Below are 16,409 nucleotides of genomic sequence, written 5' to 3' on the forward strand. Positions count from 1 at the left end.
AGATGGGAAAGTAGATTCCACGACTAAAGACACACTATAATACTAGTAATCCTAAAACTTTATGTATTTCCAAATATATTTATCAACATACAACTGTTGCATGCTCCTTGTGCTTTAAACATCTCATAGGAACAAAGAAAGTCTATATAAGTAAAGGAACTCATATTTTGCAAAGCGTGAGGGCAGAGAGGTTTCCAAAGTCACAACAGGAAAATGCGTCAGCTAGCTGGCAGTATGATGAAAAACAAGCTAAGTAAAATAAAGATTTGTTTTTTATTTATATATATCACAATCCCACTGGTCACCACCTTATAAAGTAATTGAGGTTTCCAAAGTCAGCATCAGTCTTGTACATTTACCAGTTGGGAAAATAAGTGAGACGATTCTTCTATGGTAATCTGACAACAGACCCTATCTTTATAATCAAGGCATTATTTCTCAAAACAACATGATAGAATTTGCCTTCTATATATGTTTGAATTAGTGATGATATACTCAGAAATCATGTTCATTAAAAAACCTCTAAGAACCAAAAGAAAGGGGAAGATAATCCAAGCTGCATCACAGGGATACGTATCCCCAGTACTCATAATGAAAAAACACTTAAACCTTCCGGTTTCTGAAAAGTAAAAGAAAAACATCATTTTGCCTAAATTTGTAAAGCTCTCCAAGACTGGAGAAAAGAGACTTATCATGTAAGAACCTGGGTGATCCAACAAATCTGGATCCAACAATCTGGAGTAAATAGATCTGGTTCTGGACTGAAAACATTTGCTGATGAACAGCAAATGATTTTTAATAAATACATTCCTGGTTTGCTAGGTTCCCCCATGATAGTCTATCTTCTCCAGTCTTGGAGAGCTTTTATAAATCAGGCCCTATGTCTGAGACAAAGCATGAGACAAGTTCTCTTTTACTCTTAAAATGGAGATTTTCCTTAATAATATAAGTAATGCATACTAAATTCATTCTGGACATCTTTGCTTCTATGGCCTCTGATTCCAAACAAAAGAAATATGGAGGCTACCAATGAGAATTCTATTTTCTATCTGGTCCCTAATGTAAGAGCCAAAGACCTCCAATCTAATAAAAGATATAATTTGTTGAGGAAGGTCCACTCCCATGGATTCTATTGGAAAAATAATAAAAAAATCAAAGTATTTTATCACCCCAGTCTCATTGGGACAGAGCCCACCTATATCAAGGCAAATGGTCCGATAGAAGACCAGGGGCTGTACTTCTCATAAACAGAAAGGGAACCTTGTTAAGGGTCCGGATTTACAGAGAACATTGCGCCAGTAACAGACGTCTTAGTAAAGTCTTGAGTAAATTTCATTACGATATCTCTAATCGGGTGCATACTTCTTGTTTTTCTTTTTGTGATTAATATATAAAAGTTTTATATCCTGACAGCCTTTATACAATATAGATGTCATTCAACAGATGTAACCAGGTTCTACCTTATTGGGATTATTTGACCACAATTCACATTGTTCCATTATTACTTTGCCATTATATATTGCTCAAGATAATCTAGCATACAGATGTATCAGCGGGTCCCTTCAGAAGGTAATTACTGGTGGATTTGGTATTATGGATTGGCATTTCTATATGCTCAATTAAGGCAGATGTATATTTTTGTTGTGCCATATACTGTACTTTGAGCTCCCATTCCTCTCAGCACCTACAGATACAGAACACTAATGTAAACTCATCAGTTACATGAGAACCAATTTTCTTCACCAGCCAGTTTAATGTTAAGTTCCACTAACTAAATTCCTATTAGTGATGTACAACTTTTATTTATGAAGCCCCCACGTCTGGCATTTATAACCAGCAGTAACATCACCCAAAATCCTTGACACACAAAGAGGGGAGTAACGGCAAACCTTAAACAGACCTAAAAGTGGAACTGTGGCCACAGAATAGACATATTTTTAACAAGCAGTAAATGAACGTATAACTATAGCTACATATGCATCCTCCACTCTCCATCTGATCATTCCATGTATGACTTCCAAGGTTTGTCTGCAATCTACTGATCCGCAAAGTCATTGGACATTTACCAGCATTGGTATTTACCCGGTCATTGTACATTTTCCTTTACTGTTTACCTGCAAGGTCATTTGACATTTACCATTATCTAGTCTGCAAATAAACTAAAAGGGACATTTACCCATTGACCTTTACATATGTGTGTGTGATCTCCTGGTTAATCACCATCAAGATTCCCTCAAACAGAGCTCACCTTTCTAAAGGCTGACAGGTACTAACCACTGCATAGGAACTAGCTCATAAGATTTGTTGGTTTAGAGATGCTCTGATAAAGTCTTTGAGCCATCACAATTTGGCCTTGTTCAAAGTTCCTTAGATCCTCTTGGTTGCCTTTTGTCCTGTCTCCAAAACATTACCTTCGAGAACCTAATCCTAGCTTGTTGCATAATATAGCTAATCTATTAACAAGTGCCATTGTAACAAAATATTTACTGCCAGGGGTTTTAATGTCTTGGCTAAGTTGGAAAGGTTGGTAGCCTGACAATTACCCAACAGAATTTCAGCCAATTCAGTCCTTAGAATTATACAACCCCTTCAGACACTGGAGCCAGGTCAGTAACCTTACTTTACCCTACATCAGTTACCGCACCCTGTTAAATCACCTCCCAAGCCAATTACTAGACAACCTTTGTAACATAGGGGAAACCTTTGAAATACCCTTCAGGTCTTTAGGGAACCCCAAACATAATTACTATATCCACAGTATATTAGTGTAGTCATTAGGAAAAAGTTCCCTTACATTGGTGGCTGTTGGGAAGAATGTCACCCAGATAAGTGAAAAGATCATCGGTATCACCTAAACCGACCTGAGAGGCACAACTTGCCCATTGTTCAAGGAACCCCTACCAATCTCTGGCGGAACCCTAGTGGATAAACATTGGCCTAGACGGGGAAAGAGCAAGACACCTCCAGGTGAGGCCACCATAAGTCTTGCTTACAGTTTATCTGTATACCTGCAGAAGACCTTATTAGCTCCTAATTCAAATGTAAAATGTAGCCATGCAATCCATTTGAAATTCCATGTACTGGCCACAGTTCTACTTTAAATTTCTTTAAAACAATGTAATATATAAAATGCAACTGTTCCATAATTTGTTTCGCACCTTTTCCATGTGAAGTTAGTTGCTGGGGGACTGGATTCTTCTACACAGATTAAATGGAATCCCCCATTGTCTAATGTCCTCACCTCCACTCGTACAGAATCTGGCGGATCTAAAAAATAAAAACAAGGGGTCTTAGGGTGATTGAACACGGCCTGATAAAACAAGCGATGCAAATGGTTCAAGCATCACCTGATATACCTGACTGTGTATAGATGCAATATTAAGCTATAAATGCTATATATATAGCTATAGATACAATAATAAGCACTCACAAACAACAAAAACAAAGGCATACTATACTAGTGGAGAATCCAAATTGGAATAATTTGGTTGACTATGTGGAGTCCAATGCTGCCAGGGAAACCATGCTTGCCAGTGCCACTATTGCTGGACCTTACTTATACTTAGTACACCCCGCTCCTTCTGCTCTCCCCACGCCAGGCTTTTCATCATATGACCTTCATGCAAGACTTATCTCACTTAAGCAACATAATTATCAGATGTGTGGCTTCTTGTGAACTTTTTTTCTTGATAAAGTCTTATGTCATGTCAAACACGTCAGTCAGCCGTACATCTGCTTTTAGTGCCGCTGATGCAAGACACTATTCTTTTTAAGGTTTCAAAAAAATTATTATTATATTGCACAAAAAGCACATGTGATGCTAATGGTTTGGCTGGAGAGTGATGGCAGTCTTTAAGGACTGAGCAACATTCACATATTGTTGAATATTCCAGAAATACTGTGAGCAAATGGGCAGAATGAAAGGGTGTTATTCAGCCTGAAAAAGACCATTGACCCTGGGTCAAGAAAGAGGTCAGGACCAGGGAAAGGGTAGATTTTTTTTATATGGATAAAAGGTCAACTGAACGAAAACGAAATATGTAAAATTATATTAAAATTATATAAAATATAAATAAATAAATATTTATATATACATACTTAAGGTATCTTAAGACCAACTGAAGAGTAGTGTTTAAATTTGCAAGCGTAACAAAAATTAAAGAGGTGCTCGGTGGAGGCCTCCTAATAATACAGCAGCATGGCTTTTGGAAAGAACCGATGGCAGTCTCGGAATTCTCGAAATGTGTATAGTTGAATTTTGCACTTTTAACAAGAACTAGAATTGAACATCTAAATCCACATAGCTTGAAATGAAATAGACAAAGATTAAAAAAAAATTTTAGTATGAAGAGTAGAACAAGGAAAGGTTAGAACATCTAACAATATTTTTCTTACCTTTGTGACATTACTCACCATATAACATATATAATATATATATATAAATATATAAAAAATACAGAAAAAAAAAAAGTCTGGCAGCTGATCTAAAACTTTTTGCCTTATAAAGCACTAAAATAAAAGTTTGGGTGCAGTTGGCCTCCTTTCAGGTCACATTTGGTGTCGGTTGAAAATATTTTAAACTGGCAGCTTGTCAGGGACACAGAACCCCAAGTCAGTCTCAGTCAGGGACAGTGATGGACCAGGAATCCTACTGACTACCATTTGGGATAAAACGGAACACCAAATGTAAGCCATATTTTTCATCCAGCATTAGTACCTAATTTTACACATGTCCTTAAGCCGAATAGGGATGAAATTCCCAACGGATGCAATCTGAAACTTTAGGAGAAAGCTTCCCGAAAAGCAGGAGTTGGTATAGCTTCAAAATAGTCTGGGTAAGGAAAGGGAACAATACCCATGGTTTTATAATAATAAGTCCAAAAATCTGGTTTGGAATGAATAATGCCAAAAAGTGTGCAATTATCACAACTATCCCCAAGGGTCAACTAAGGAATGTTATGCATGGTCAAATACACTTTTCTAGCTGTGAATTCTATAATACAGGATTTTTTCAGCCTAAAAAGTCATAAACTGCATTGTTGTAGATAATTTAAATTGTACACATCTAAAATATAAAAATTTACAGCGTTTTTATTCCTTTCAAAATGCATGCTTGTGCGTGATTGGATGGTCAAAGTCAGAACAGTTAAAGCGGAACTAAATCGGCACGGCTATTCTCTTCTTACACCTTTATTGGTCATGCTGGGATGATGTAACTCCCATTGAGGTGCATAGAGATTATTCATCCTGGCACATGGGGGAAAGCTGGGATTGCTGGGTTTCACTGTCAACCACAGCTGAATCTGTGCATGCCCATCCCAGCTTTGATGCCGGAAACCTGGAGCGATCAGGCAGGTAAGGCACTTTATTGCAAAGGGACATTGTCTGCCCTTTTCTGCAGGAATGACTGGCCTGATCATACAAACCTAAAAGTGAAAATGAGAATTATCCCTTGTAGAGTAATAGTTCACTTAGCTATATTCCTTTAGTAAATCAACCTCTGTGTGTAGGTAAAGGGAGATTTAGAACAGGTTCAGAATCCCAGTATTTGCAAGTGGTGTAGCTGCTGCTGTAGCAAATGAACATTGGAGCAAATGAACCGGTTTATCTATCTCTTGACCGGATCTCCAGCATTGCCGCGTAGATTTACCAAACATCCAGCCCACCACCATAGACTTCTGCAAGTGTTCCCAAGTGATATTTCCAGACAGTGAGCACATTGGTCTCCATCACCAGACTGAAGTTATTTCAAAGCTAAACAAAAGATAAACCACTACATTTACAGATAAAGCAAATATAAGTGTGCTGGTTTACTCTTCAATCCCGACATTTAAACAAAGCTGCTGCACAACTCAGACCTGTCTAGCAGAACAGCAAACCTGATTCATCTCTTTGTCCCAAAGAAAAAGACTCCAGCATGTTTCTTCTTGTAATTGCTGCTTCTAACGTGCAGGACCTTCAAAAGCTTAATAGCAAAACAAATGTAGGCACCTGCATGCACTAAAATGATAATATATACAATAAAAATGCTATTTGTGTCCCTTATGTCCCTTACCTAGCCCAAGACTACACTTTTGGGGAAACCAACCAGTTTTTTAGAAGGAGTACCTGGAAGAAAGCTTTACAAACACAGGGAGAACACATACAGATAGTCTCATGGCTGATATTAAAACTTTAAAAGAAATGTATAAATTTAGATATCAATAGTAAAAAGAAAAATGAATATAGCTCGTAGTACCTATCTCAGTGTTTCTCATCCGTTTTAACATGGAATAACTTTCAGGTCTTGAAAGAACCCCTTTTAAAATTACTATATCCACAGATCACAGTATATTAGTGTGGTGGTCAGTGGGAAGAATTTCTCTTACATTGCCGGCCATTGGGAAGAATGTCACCATTACAGATAGCCAAGATCATTGGTGTCACTTAAACTGACCTGAGAGGTCCAAATTGCTGAAGGAACCTCTAGCAACCTCTGGAGGAACCCTGACCTAGCTATATGATCTCGTATATCATCAAAGTAGGTTAAGATATTAAACAAATTAAAATGTAGGCCATCTCCTCCCTGGTCACTGTGTATTATGAAGTTTGTCATTGTCAGGGTGTGGGAAGTTTTGTTTACGTTCTGCTTGGGGAAATATAGATCGACATGCATGTCATGTGATTTCCCACAACAACAACTACTATATGCGTTATATGACTTAGATGTGACTTTCCCTTAATAATAATTTTAGATAAACAATAGAAGCATCAACTGAAGAATACTCAAGAACCAGAAAACCCAACAGGAAATCCCCAGTTTTGGCTAATAAATTATTTATCCTTAAAGTAGAACTGTGGCTACATTTAGGTATTTATGATTCCTTACAATAAGTAATTACTTTTTAAAACAAGCCAAGCTTCTAGGGTTGTTCATTATCACTGTAGAAGCACTAATGTGTTTTATTTCCTAGCACTTTTCTCTTTCCTCCCGTGCATCTGCTCACATGGGTCTAAATTACAAATGACAAGGCCGGCACACTGCCAAAGGTGATGCAGTATTTGAAAACAAACGATTTTGCATTAAGCATGAATTTCTCCATAGCGTTCTCTACGTAGACATGTCAATTGGACTTGTAACAGTAGAGCAAAGTGGCAATGTCTCAGAATCAGATCATGCAGAGAAGAGGTTCTTTCAGAGGATAATTTTAAAGGGGATCCTGTTGGCCATTATGGCTTTTTTACTAAGCTAATGGCAATATTTTAATCACCCCATTCATAAATATAAAGATCAGCTGGCAAGGTCATCACTCGAATAATCAACAGTTTACGAACTAACATTGTATCAACTCTTTTACTATTGCGGACATATCGATCAAAGTTTGTGGCAAAGTAAACTGTAACAAAGAGCCAGTAGTGATATCTAGTGGCATAATAGCTCACTAGGGGGAAAAATATAGGGGGACTATCTTTAACATATAAAATATACTCTATGAAGAATAGTTACTGCTTTGATTGTTTTCAGAGACCGGCACCTGCAACACAAACAGTCAGCGGGATGACCCTGAAAACTGAACACAGAATGGTCTTGAAGGCTGATAAGAGACCCTTGCGGTTAATACCAGCTTGGACAAGAATCAAAAATGGTGGACAGGTATTTCTGAGAAACTTGGTTTATCCACCCCATTAACTGTTTGTGAACTTTTGTGCTTATATATAATTCCGAGTATATGTTATTGAACAATCTGCTTAATGACAATTAGATAACAGCTTAAACCCTTCTATACGGCAGTGATTCTGCACGTATATAAAGATTGATGGATTTCCTGGTTTTAGTTAGAAGTCTTTGCTTTAACTGCTAAGCATTTGAATTTCTCTGTTGTAACAATAAATCTTCATAATTAGAATCTACTATCTCATCTCTGATGGTCTGGTAAAAGAACCGGACAGGTCCAAGATTGGAATCTCTTCCATAACGCGGTCTGTTGGTTTCCTCCCACATCCCAAAGACATACTAGGAGGTTATTCGTCTTCTACCAAAAACCGAGCTTAGACCGCGTCAATGCCCTAGGACTACGGTAAGGACATTAGATGTTATATGACTATGGACTGTGCAATGTAGTATGTGTAAAATAATAATATTGATAATAATAATAATAATAATAATAATAATCTGCTCTGCTTTATAAATAGGCCTCTACTGTTTCCCAAAACAGTCAGCGCCTCAGTAAAATAATCAGCTGTCTACAGTATGTGGATATTAACAAAACATGGCCAACTTCCCAAAGCGTTTTTATCACTAAACTTTCTGAGCTCAGACATTCCATTCATTTCTTTGGGGGTATGCTTAAAGCAGCGTCATTCCTTTCCCACAGCCAAGCCATTGTTGGTCAGCATATAGAAAATAGACAAACAAATGTCTGAAGCCTGCATCATCATCATGACAGCCAGCAAACTTCTGTATAGGAGAGTTCTGGGAGTTTATATACTTCTCTGCTCCATGGATATCTCTAAAGTAGAACTGTGGTCAGGCTATGGGCATATAAAAGTTCAATTAATAGGCAGGTAATAGAATATATCTGCAGATACTGTAGAGTAATTCATCCTAATGTTCACACTAAATGCAATAACATCATTGACTCTTCCAGTGTTCCTGCAATGGGTTTACAATTAGTTTTACGAGCTATATATACATATTAGAAGGCTGGCTGGATGCAGGGAAAAGACAGGAGGCACTGAGCTACAGAGAAAAAGTAAAAATATGCTTTGGCTGCTAGCTTCCAGGGTGAATTTTTTCACTGTACTTGCAGCTACAAAGGTCAGTAAGATTCTTTTTCTGTATTGGCAGAATATATTCATTTTATGTTATTGGACCTACAACAATCCCCCCTGCAATCCTGACATGACATACAGGACTATTCACCCAGCACAACTCAATGATTGTGTTACTTACATTGTATGTTTCGTATTGTCAGACTCCTCTCTATCCGTGTGTAAGATGTCCCATTATTCTGTGAGATGATACACGTCACATTTAGGTTATTTATCTGTGGTTCCGGTATCATTTGCAGATGGCTCTGGATGGTCACCGTTCCATTATCATGCTTAATTTCCTGTTCTGATGAAAGATAATCTAAACCATCTGTCCACCAAGAGATGTTAGCAGCTGGTTTGGCTGCCCCAGCCACACAAGTGCCAACAGTTTGAAATGGCAATTTTGCCACCACCGGATTTGGTAAAGGTTCCACGTGGATGTCCGGCTCAGCTGTAACCACAAAAAAAATATTATGTCAGGTATGTCTCATCAAAGCCTATTTAATTAGATGGTACAATGCCTTCAATCAGAGAGAACACAGAATGGTGATTGGGTCTGATACTCTACTATGCTAAAGCTGAACAAAAGTTCTGTCCATTTAAAGATTTAAACAGCTTTATGACAGCTTATAAGCAGACTTTTCAATGCTGTAGTTACCACAATACAATGCATGCAATGGGCCTGATTTATGAAAGCTCTCCAAGGCTGGAAAGAATACACTGGAGTGAAGCTGAGTGATCCAGCAGAACCTAGAAGTAATTTGCTATTCGCTAGCAGTAAATCCTGGACCAGATCCATACAAGGTTTGCTGGATAACCCAGCTTCACTGATGAAAGTGTATTCTCTCCAGTCTTGGAGAGCTTTCAGAAATCAGGCTCAATGTGTACAACCTGGCGTGTACAATGACATCATCGGCAGCTGTGTGTGTATGAAAGCAGGCCTGAAGCAAAAAAAAAAAAAATAAGCGAAAGGCCACATGACAAGGGGGGCATTGAGGGCTGAGCTGAATGGAGGGGGTGAAAAGTTCAAGTGAAGGGGAAGGAGAGGTTGAGGATGTAAGGTGCCTCCTGGTTATAATTAAAATGTTGTTGTATTAATAAAAGGGCTGCTGTGGCCAATTTATTCCAAAATATCGTGTATTGGTGTTTGTTTTACATGAAAGGGGGTTGCTGTTTTGCGGGGGGAATTTATTGGTGGCAGCAGCGAAGGTTTTTACATATGCCTTACACTGGTCATGCTGCATGTCATGTTCTGCAGCCGTACATCTCTCGGAGTACAAACCTCCAATTCTCCTGAACGGTATGTCGTAGCAACTTGCAATTTTCCAGTTACACAGGAGACCCGCATAGCTAGCAGTGCCCCAAATTTATTCTACACACCTTTAACAGGTTTTAAAATATGGAGGTCATAATTTTAAAAACAAGATTGTAAGCTCTTCGGGGCAGGACTCTCTCCTGTATTAGTCTGTCATTTGCAATCCCTATTTAATGTACAGCGCTGCGTAATATGTTGGCGCTATATAAATCCTGTTTATTAATATTAATATTATTAATAATAATAGTGAAAATTGAACATCAGGGTTGCTGTTTTAAAATTAAATGCATCTAGAAGCCCGAAAATTAACATACAATGTACAGGTGAATAAAATTAGAGTTGCAAGTGGGAAACACCTGTGTCCAACACCTCCTAAAATGTCATCACTTTGGCATTGTAAGAACATAAAAATCTCTGCCCATAAAAATGAACTGCTACAAATTACAAATTGCTGTTACAAATTGCTGGTTGCTTCTATCACTTAAACCCCAATTTTACTGGAACTGAGAGGTTGCAGGTAAACAAGGTGCAAGTGGTGAACACATATGGCTAACACCTCATGAAATATCATAGCTCTGGCATTGTCAAAACATAAAAAACACTGCCCATCAAAACAAACTACCCTGTTTCAAATTGCTGGAGTCTTCTAATGCCTGAACCCCAATTTCTCTTGAATTTGTGGGTACAGGTAAACAAAATTAAAGGTGCAAGTGGGGGACACCTGTAGTTAACACCCCCTAAAATGTCATCACTATGGCTTGTCTGAACATAAAAAACTTTGCCCATCAAAATGCACTGCCCTGTTACACATTGCTGGTTGCTTCTATTTACCTGGACCCCAATTTCTTTGTAGCAGGTAAACAATATTAAAGGTTGAAGTGGGAAACTCCTGTGCCTAACACCCCTTAAATTTCATTGCTTTGGCATTGTCCGGACACCTGGATCCCAATTTACTTTTTTATTTTTAATTTCTATAAAACACCTAGAAATATTAAAAAAAAAACAACCACCTATATGAAATAGGGCAGCGCAATTTAATAGGCAGAACTTTTAATGTTCTGACAATGTCATAGCAGTTAAATTTTAGGGGGTGTTATCCACAGGTATCCCCTACTTGCACCTCTAATTTTTTTCACCTGTACCCTCCAGTTTCAGAGCTATCAGGGTTTAGGTGTAAGAAGCCTCCAGCAATTTGTAACAGGGCAGTTTGTTTTGATGGGCAGAGATTTAATGTTCTGACAATGCCATAGCTATAAAATTTTAGGGATTGTTAGCAACAGGTGTCCCCCACTTGCACCTTTAATTTTGTTTACCTGTATCCACCCAGTCCAGAGAAATTAGGCTCAGGCGTTCAGGCGTTAGAAACTTATAGCAATTTTTTATGTTCAGGAGACACCATAGTGATGAAATTTTAGGGGGTGTTGTCCACACCTGTTCCGCACTTGCACCTCCAATTGTGTTCACCCGTTCCAGATAAATTAAGGTTCAGCTGTTAGATGCCTCCCCCAATGTTTAGCAGGGCAGTTCATTTTGATGAGCAGAGTTTTCTATGTTCTGACGATGCCATAGCAATGCAATTTTAGGGTGTTTTAGTCACAGGTTTTTCCTGCTTGCAACTCTAACTTTGTTTACCTGTACCCCCCAGTTCAAGAGAAATCTGGGTTCAGGCAATAGAAGCCTCCACCAATGTGTAGCAAGGCAGTTCAGTTTGATAGGCAGAGTTTTTTACTCTCTGACAATGCCATAGCGAAATTTTAGGGGGTGTTAGTCACAGGTCTCCCCCACTTGCACCTTCATTTTTGGTTTCGTGCATTTCCCAATTCCAGAGAATTTGGGGTTCAAAGTAGAAAAGAGGACAGGGTAGTGTAGTATGGCGGTTTTGTGACAGCTAGGTATAAATTAAGGGGTCGCACCTCCTTGCTATGTAAGTATCCCCGGGGGGTCCTTAATTTTTATGTTTAATTTTGGCCTTCTAGACACACTTACTTTTTTAAACAGCAGTCCTGATGTTCAATCTTCACTAGTTTTTATAATTATGCCCCCCATATTTTGAAACTTGATAAAGGAGGGAAGATGAAATTTGGGGTACTTCTAGCTTCGAGGTGTACCCTGAAAAGTCGGAATGACATATTGTTTAGGTTTGGTTTGTACTCGAGAAGATGTAAGGGTGCAGAACGTGACATGCAACATTTATACACAAACACAGCTGTCAAACTTTCCTACCGATGATCATTGTACGCGCCCAGTTGTACGCACCCCTTGGAGTTTTACACCCCTATTTGTACACGTCCCGGGTGGATTTATTTCAGGGGCAGTTTTATTTGATAGAAAACCAGTTTTATGTCAAAGAAACAGTTGAATTCATTCCTTCATCAATCATTTCACTTCCAGAAGCTAACATCGTTAAAATCCCCAGGTTGCACTCACCTTGTACAATTAGCGAGCTCATATTTGAATAAGCGCCCGATGGGAAAGTGGTGAAGATACAAGTATAGACGCTCTCATCGGCCAGGGTGACATCTCGTATCATTATTGACCCCTCTGTAGGTTGATTCCCCAGGAACTCCACTCTGGACTCTGCAAACTTGGTCAGCTTTTGCACTTTACCTCCGCTGTAGGTGAGAAAGTCCACGTTTTGTCCTTTTTCATTCCTCTTCCAAGTCACTTGTGTTACAACTCCTTCTAATATCTTAATGTTGCAATTCAGAACCACACTGGATCCAATCCAAGCACGTACCTTTTCATTCACCAGGACTGCAAAAAAGGAAGAAGCATTATAAGTGACGTGAATTGGATGAGCCAAGACATTTTTTTTTACTCATGACAACAAAATCCTAAAAGCACAATCATTTCACTAAGTGATCACCTCTTTGTAATGACCCTAAATCAGAAAACCCTCACACTTGAATACGGATTGCCAGTCTTAATGCCACTTGGTAGCTAGAAACAATACCAAATGACTTACAGTCCAGGTTTACTGGATCACTCAGCTTCACTAATGAAAGGGTGTCCTCTCCAGCCTTGGAGAGCTTTAATAAATCAAACTCAAATTGTCAACAATTGAAGAACACCCAAGTAACATAGTCCTCAGGGTGCTATATTTTCAATCTATTGAATATAGACCTTCTGTTTCCTAAAGAAGCAGAGTAAGCTCCGTGAAACATGTAGAATTGAGTATTCAGAGTTTGAGTATGCAGGAGATTGGCATTATGTAATATAAATGTATTAAACTGTAATTCTTCTTGTTTTGTAAAATATTGTTTATTAAATTGTATGGAATAACAACGTTTTTTATGCAACTTAAATGTGAAAATGGATTATAAAATGATTATTTGAGGCCTTAAAAGTCTCATTATCTAGGGAATTTACTTTCCTATAGTATTGTTATCTTAGTTTGTACAACACCTCTCTTTTGTCATTGTATCCCTTATTAACAACAAACATTATTTTCTAGCAATAAATACATTTTATAAAGAAATGAAAATAAAGTCATCTGGAAACTACCTATGCACTGGTAAAATCCATTCTAATAAAGTCCCTGCCTATTATGTCATATTTTTCATGCATGTTTGTTATTTTTATACTTCTACTAATATGTAACTTTTGTGTTGTTTAATTTTATTTTATTCAAAATAAAATCCCCAACGCACCTCCAGTCTGACCCCCGTCCTATGTGATGCAGTTTGCATGCATAAAAATGTGTGCATTACAATGCACTGTGTACCAACAGTCAAATCGAATCTTGGGTGAGTGTCTTAAATGTGAATCTGTGAAAGTGTGGTTATACAAAATATGATCGTTTGCCTTTATGATGTTTGATTATCATTTGAATAACTGACAAAAAGAACAATGCAGCTAATTGGTGCAAAAATTATTTGCATGGATGTTCAAGGTGATTCATCTTTATATCCAAATAATTAGTGATCAATAGAATGAGTTTGGCAATGATGGAAAACACCATTTCTTAGTCTATGTCTTACTAAGGGTGTAAAGGTGTGACAAATGAAAAGATTCACATGGGAACTGGCAGTGGTGGCTGAAATTTGCCATGCATTTCAAAAGAATGGACTTTTTAAATAAATCAGAATTAGAGCTTAGTTCCTTGTGTTGCAATTCTTTCATGTAAATGTCCATTAATGGGGATAAAATTATTACATCTAAAAGTGCCCAGAGTTTAAAATAAGATGTAATGTACAATGAAATGAAAATTAATAATTTCCCAGGGTTGCTCAAAGCAATACAAATATATTCTCTGTAATAAATGTAATAAATATGTTCATATGACAGTAAAGTGAGTTTTACATGTGCACACGCTGCAGGAGAACAAAAGCAATGATTTAATGAGCTTCATAGTATTTATTTGTCACATTGAAGAGATGAAAGCAGCTGCATTTTATTTAATGTCTATAATATGAACATTTAGACCCCTTTTAATGCTTGTGGTGTTCCATAACGTAGCTGGTGGCCATTAGGGACATAGCAAGCTGCTATTGTGCACCTGGATCCTGCAAACCCCAGCTTAGGTAACGCATGAGCACCTGTAGAATGGTTCTTTCAAAAAGCAACCGCACATTCAAAGCAAATTGTTACTTTGTGGAATCACATGGTGATCTGCCGCAGCCACGTGCAAGAAATGGTCCGCATGGTTGGGACTGTAGTAGAGCCAGAAACAGAAAACTGCAGTTCACCATGGGTCTGAAATGTTTTTTTACACTTAAGACTAAATTCAAATGCAGAGATCTGCTGCAAATTTACTAATCAACAGGCTGATCCAATCAATAATCAATCAGGAGTCCCTACACACTGCACATATTGTATGTATTCCCAAAGGTTTGTTAGGATAAAATACAGAATCTGATTTCAATGGGAAATAAATGATCATTCATATTCTCAATGATCAATATATCAATTAAAGTGGGCCATTTAAAATAAATAAGCTGCCAACATAACTTAAATCAGCTTTCCCATTTACCCAGCACACAGTAGTGTGGTATAATGCTCTGCTAATCTAGAACTCTGTTGTTTTGTGTGAGGGTCTCATTCACACCCCCACAAAGATACAAAGTTACCCCCACACCCCCACAAAGATACAAAGTTACCCTCCACAAAGATACAAAGTTACCCCCACAAAGATACAACGTTAACCTTAATGCCACTAATTAATGAAAGGGCACAGAAATTGATCAGGATCAATAACATGACAGTCATAAAAGTCTGTCCCAGAATAAAAAGGAATTTAAACCCAAATTGAGGTTCAGGTGACATGTATTTGTTATATCCGGCTTGCTCCTATTTTCTGCTCATTTAAATAGCCCTCAAAAGCCGTTTTTTCAAACTTGCCTACCAGTCTCCTGTCTTTTAAAACCGTCACTATTTCCCACCACTACAAATCTATTGTGTGTTACTGCCCTCACCTCCTAGATTGTAAGCTCTGTAGCTCTGTCTGTATCTGTCATTTGCAACCCCTATTTATTGTACAGAGCTGGGTAATATGTTGGCGCTATAAAAAAAACCTGTTTATTAATAATAATAATGAACCCAAGCCCTCCTTCACACTTCATGGGTTAAAGCCTAATTCCCCTGAAGTGGTGATGAATTACTATTTACTTTAATTATTGTTTAACCAGCACACACCTGAGTGACTTGTATTGTTACACTAATGCATTTTATGAAGTCTTAGGTACTGTGCTGAAACTTTAGTCCAGCAGCTGGCAGAAAGGAAAGAATATAATTCTAGAAGGTAAAGTATGCCAGAACTTGTTGCTCAACAGAAAGGAAAAGTGCACATGTAGTGTGGTGGGAGTTACACAATGCAGAAAGACTGGAGGGGTGCTGGGACTGGAGGGTCATTGTGCTGAAACTTGTACAGAGACAGAATGATCAGAGCCAGACGAAAGAACTGAAAGCTGGAGTTCAATAGAGTTGGGAAAAAAGAATACTGTACATGAAGCCCTCATTACAGGAAAAACGCAGCGATGGTGATGTGGGACTTGTAGTCCTAAAAACACGAATCAGGTAGAAGTGGTTTGCTAGGACTTGTAGTTCTACAGACAGGTAGAGGTTAGGTATAGTGTGTTGGGAGTTGTACCCCACCTCTGGGAACCTACACTTGCCATGTTTGGCGTATGATCTGTGTGTTCTGTATAATCCCCGCACCCTGCTCCTCTTACCTTGCCCACCAAGTGATTGGAGGATCCCCAGAACCAGCAGAGCCCGAACCCCAATCATAGCGCATCGAGCACAAACTGCGGAGCATTGCCATCAGTGTACATAAGAACTGACACCCCTACTGGGCGGAGAC

At 38.3% G+C, this 16,409-nt stretch overlaps 1 protein-coding gene across 3 annotated transcripts in view; it reads right to left on the reverse strand.

Moving 5' to 3' along the window:
* Positions 1 to 16,409, reverse strand: part of LOC140321620 (nectin-1-like) — a 41,016-nt gene extending 24,607 nt beyond the window's left edge. For all 3 annotated transcript variants that reach the window (XR_011918989.1, XM_072398364.1, XM_072398365.1), the window contains exons 1-4: positions 16,279 to 16,409; positions 12,536 to 12,862; positions 8,933 to 9,244; positions 3,159 to 3,267 (exon numbers count right to left, since the gene is read on the reverse strand). Coding sequence is in view for 2 of the 3 variants with exons in the window: in XM_072398364.1 (XP_072254465.1) it covers positions 3,159 to 3,267; positions 8,933 to 9,244; positions 12,536 to 12,862; positions 16,279 to 16,336 (806 nt within the window). In the remaining variant the exon portion in view is untranslated. The remainder of the gene's footprint in view (positions 1 to 3,158; positions 3,268 to 8,932; positions 9,245 to 12,535; positions 12,863 to 16,278) is intronic.

Source organism: Pyxicephalus adspersus, chromosome 1, assembly GCF_032062135.1.
Source record: "Pyxicephalus adspersus chromosome 1, UCB_Pads_2.0, whole genome shotgun sequence".
Taxonomy (NCBI): domain Eukaryota; kingdom Metazoa; phylum Chordata; class Amphibia; order Anura; family Pyxicephalidae; genus Pyxicephalus; species Pyxicephalus adspersus.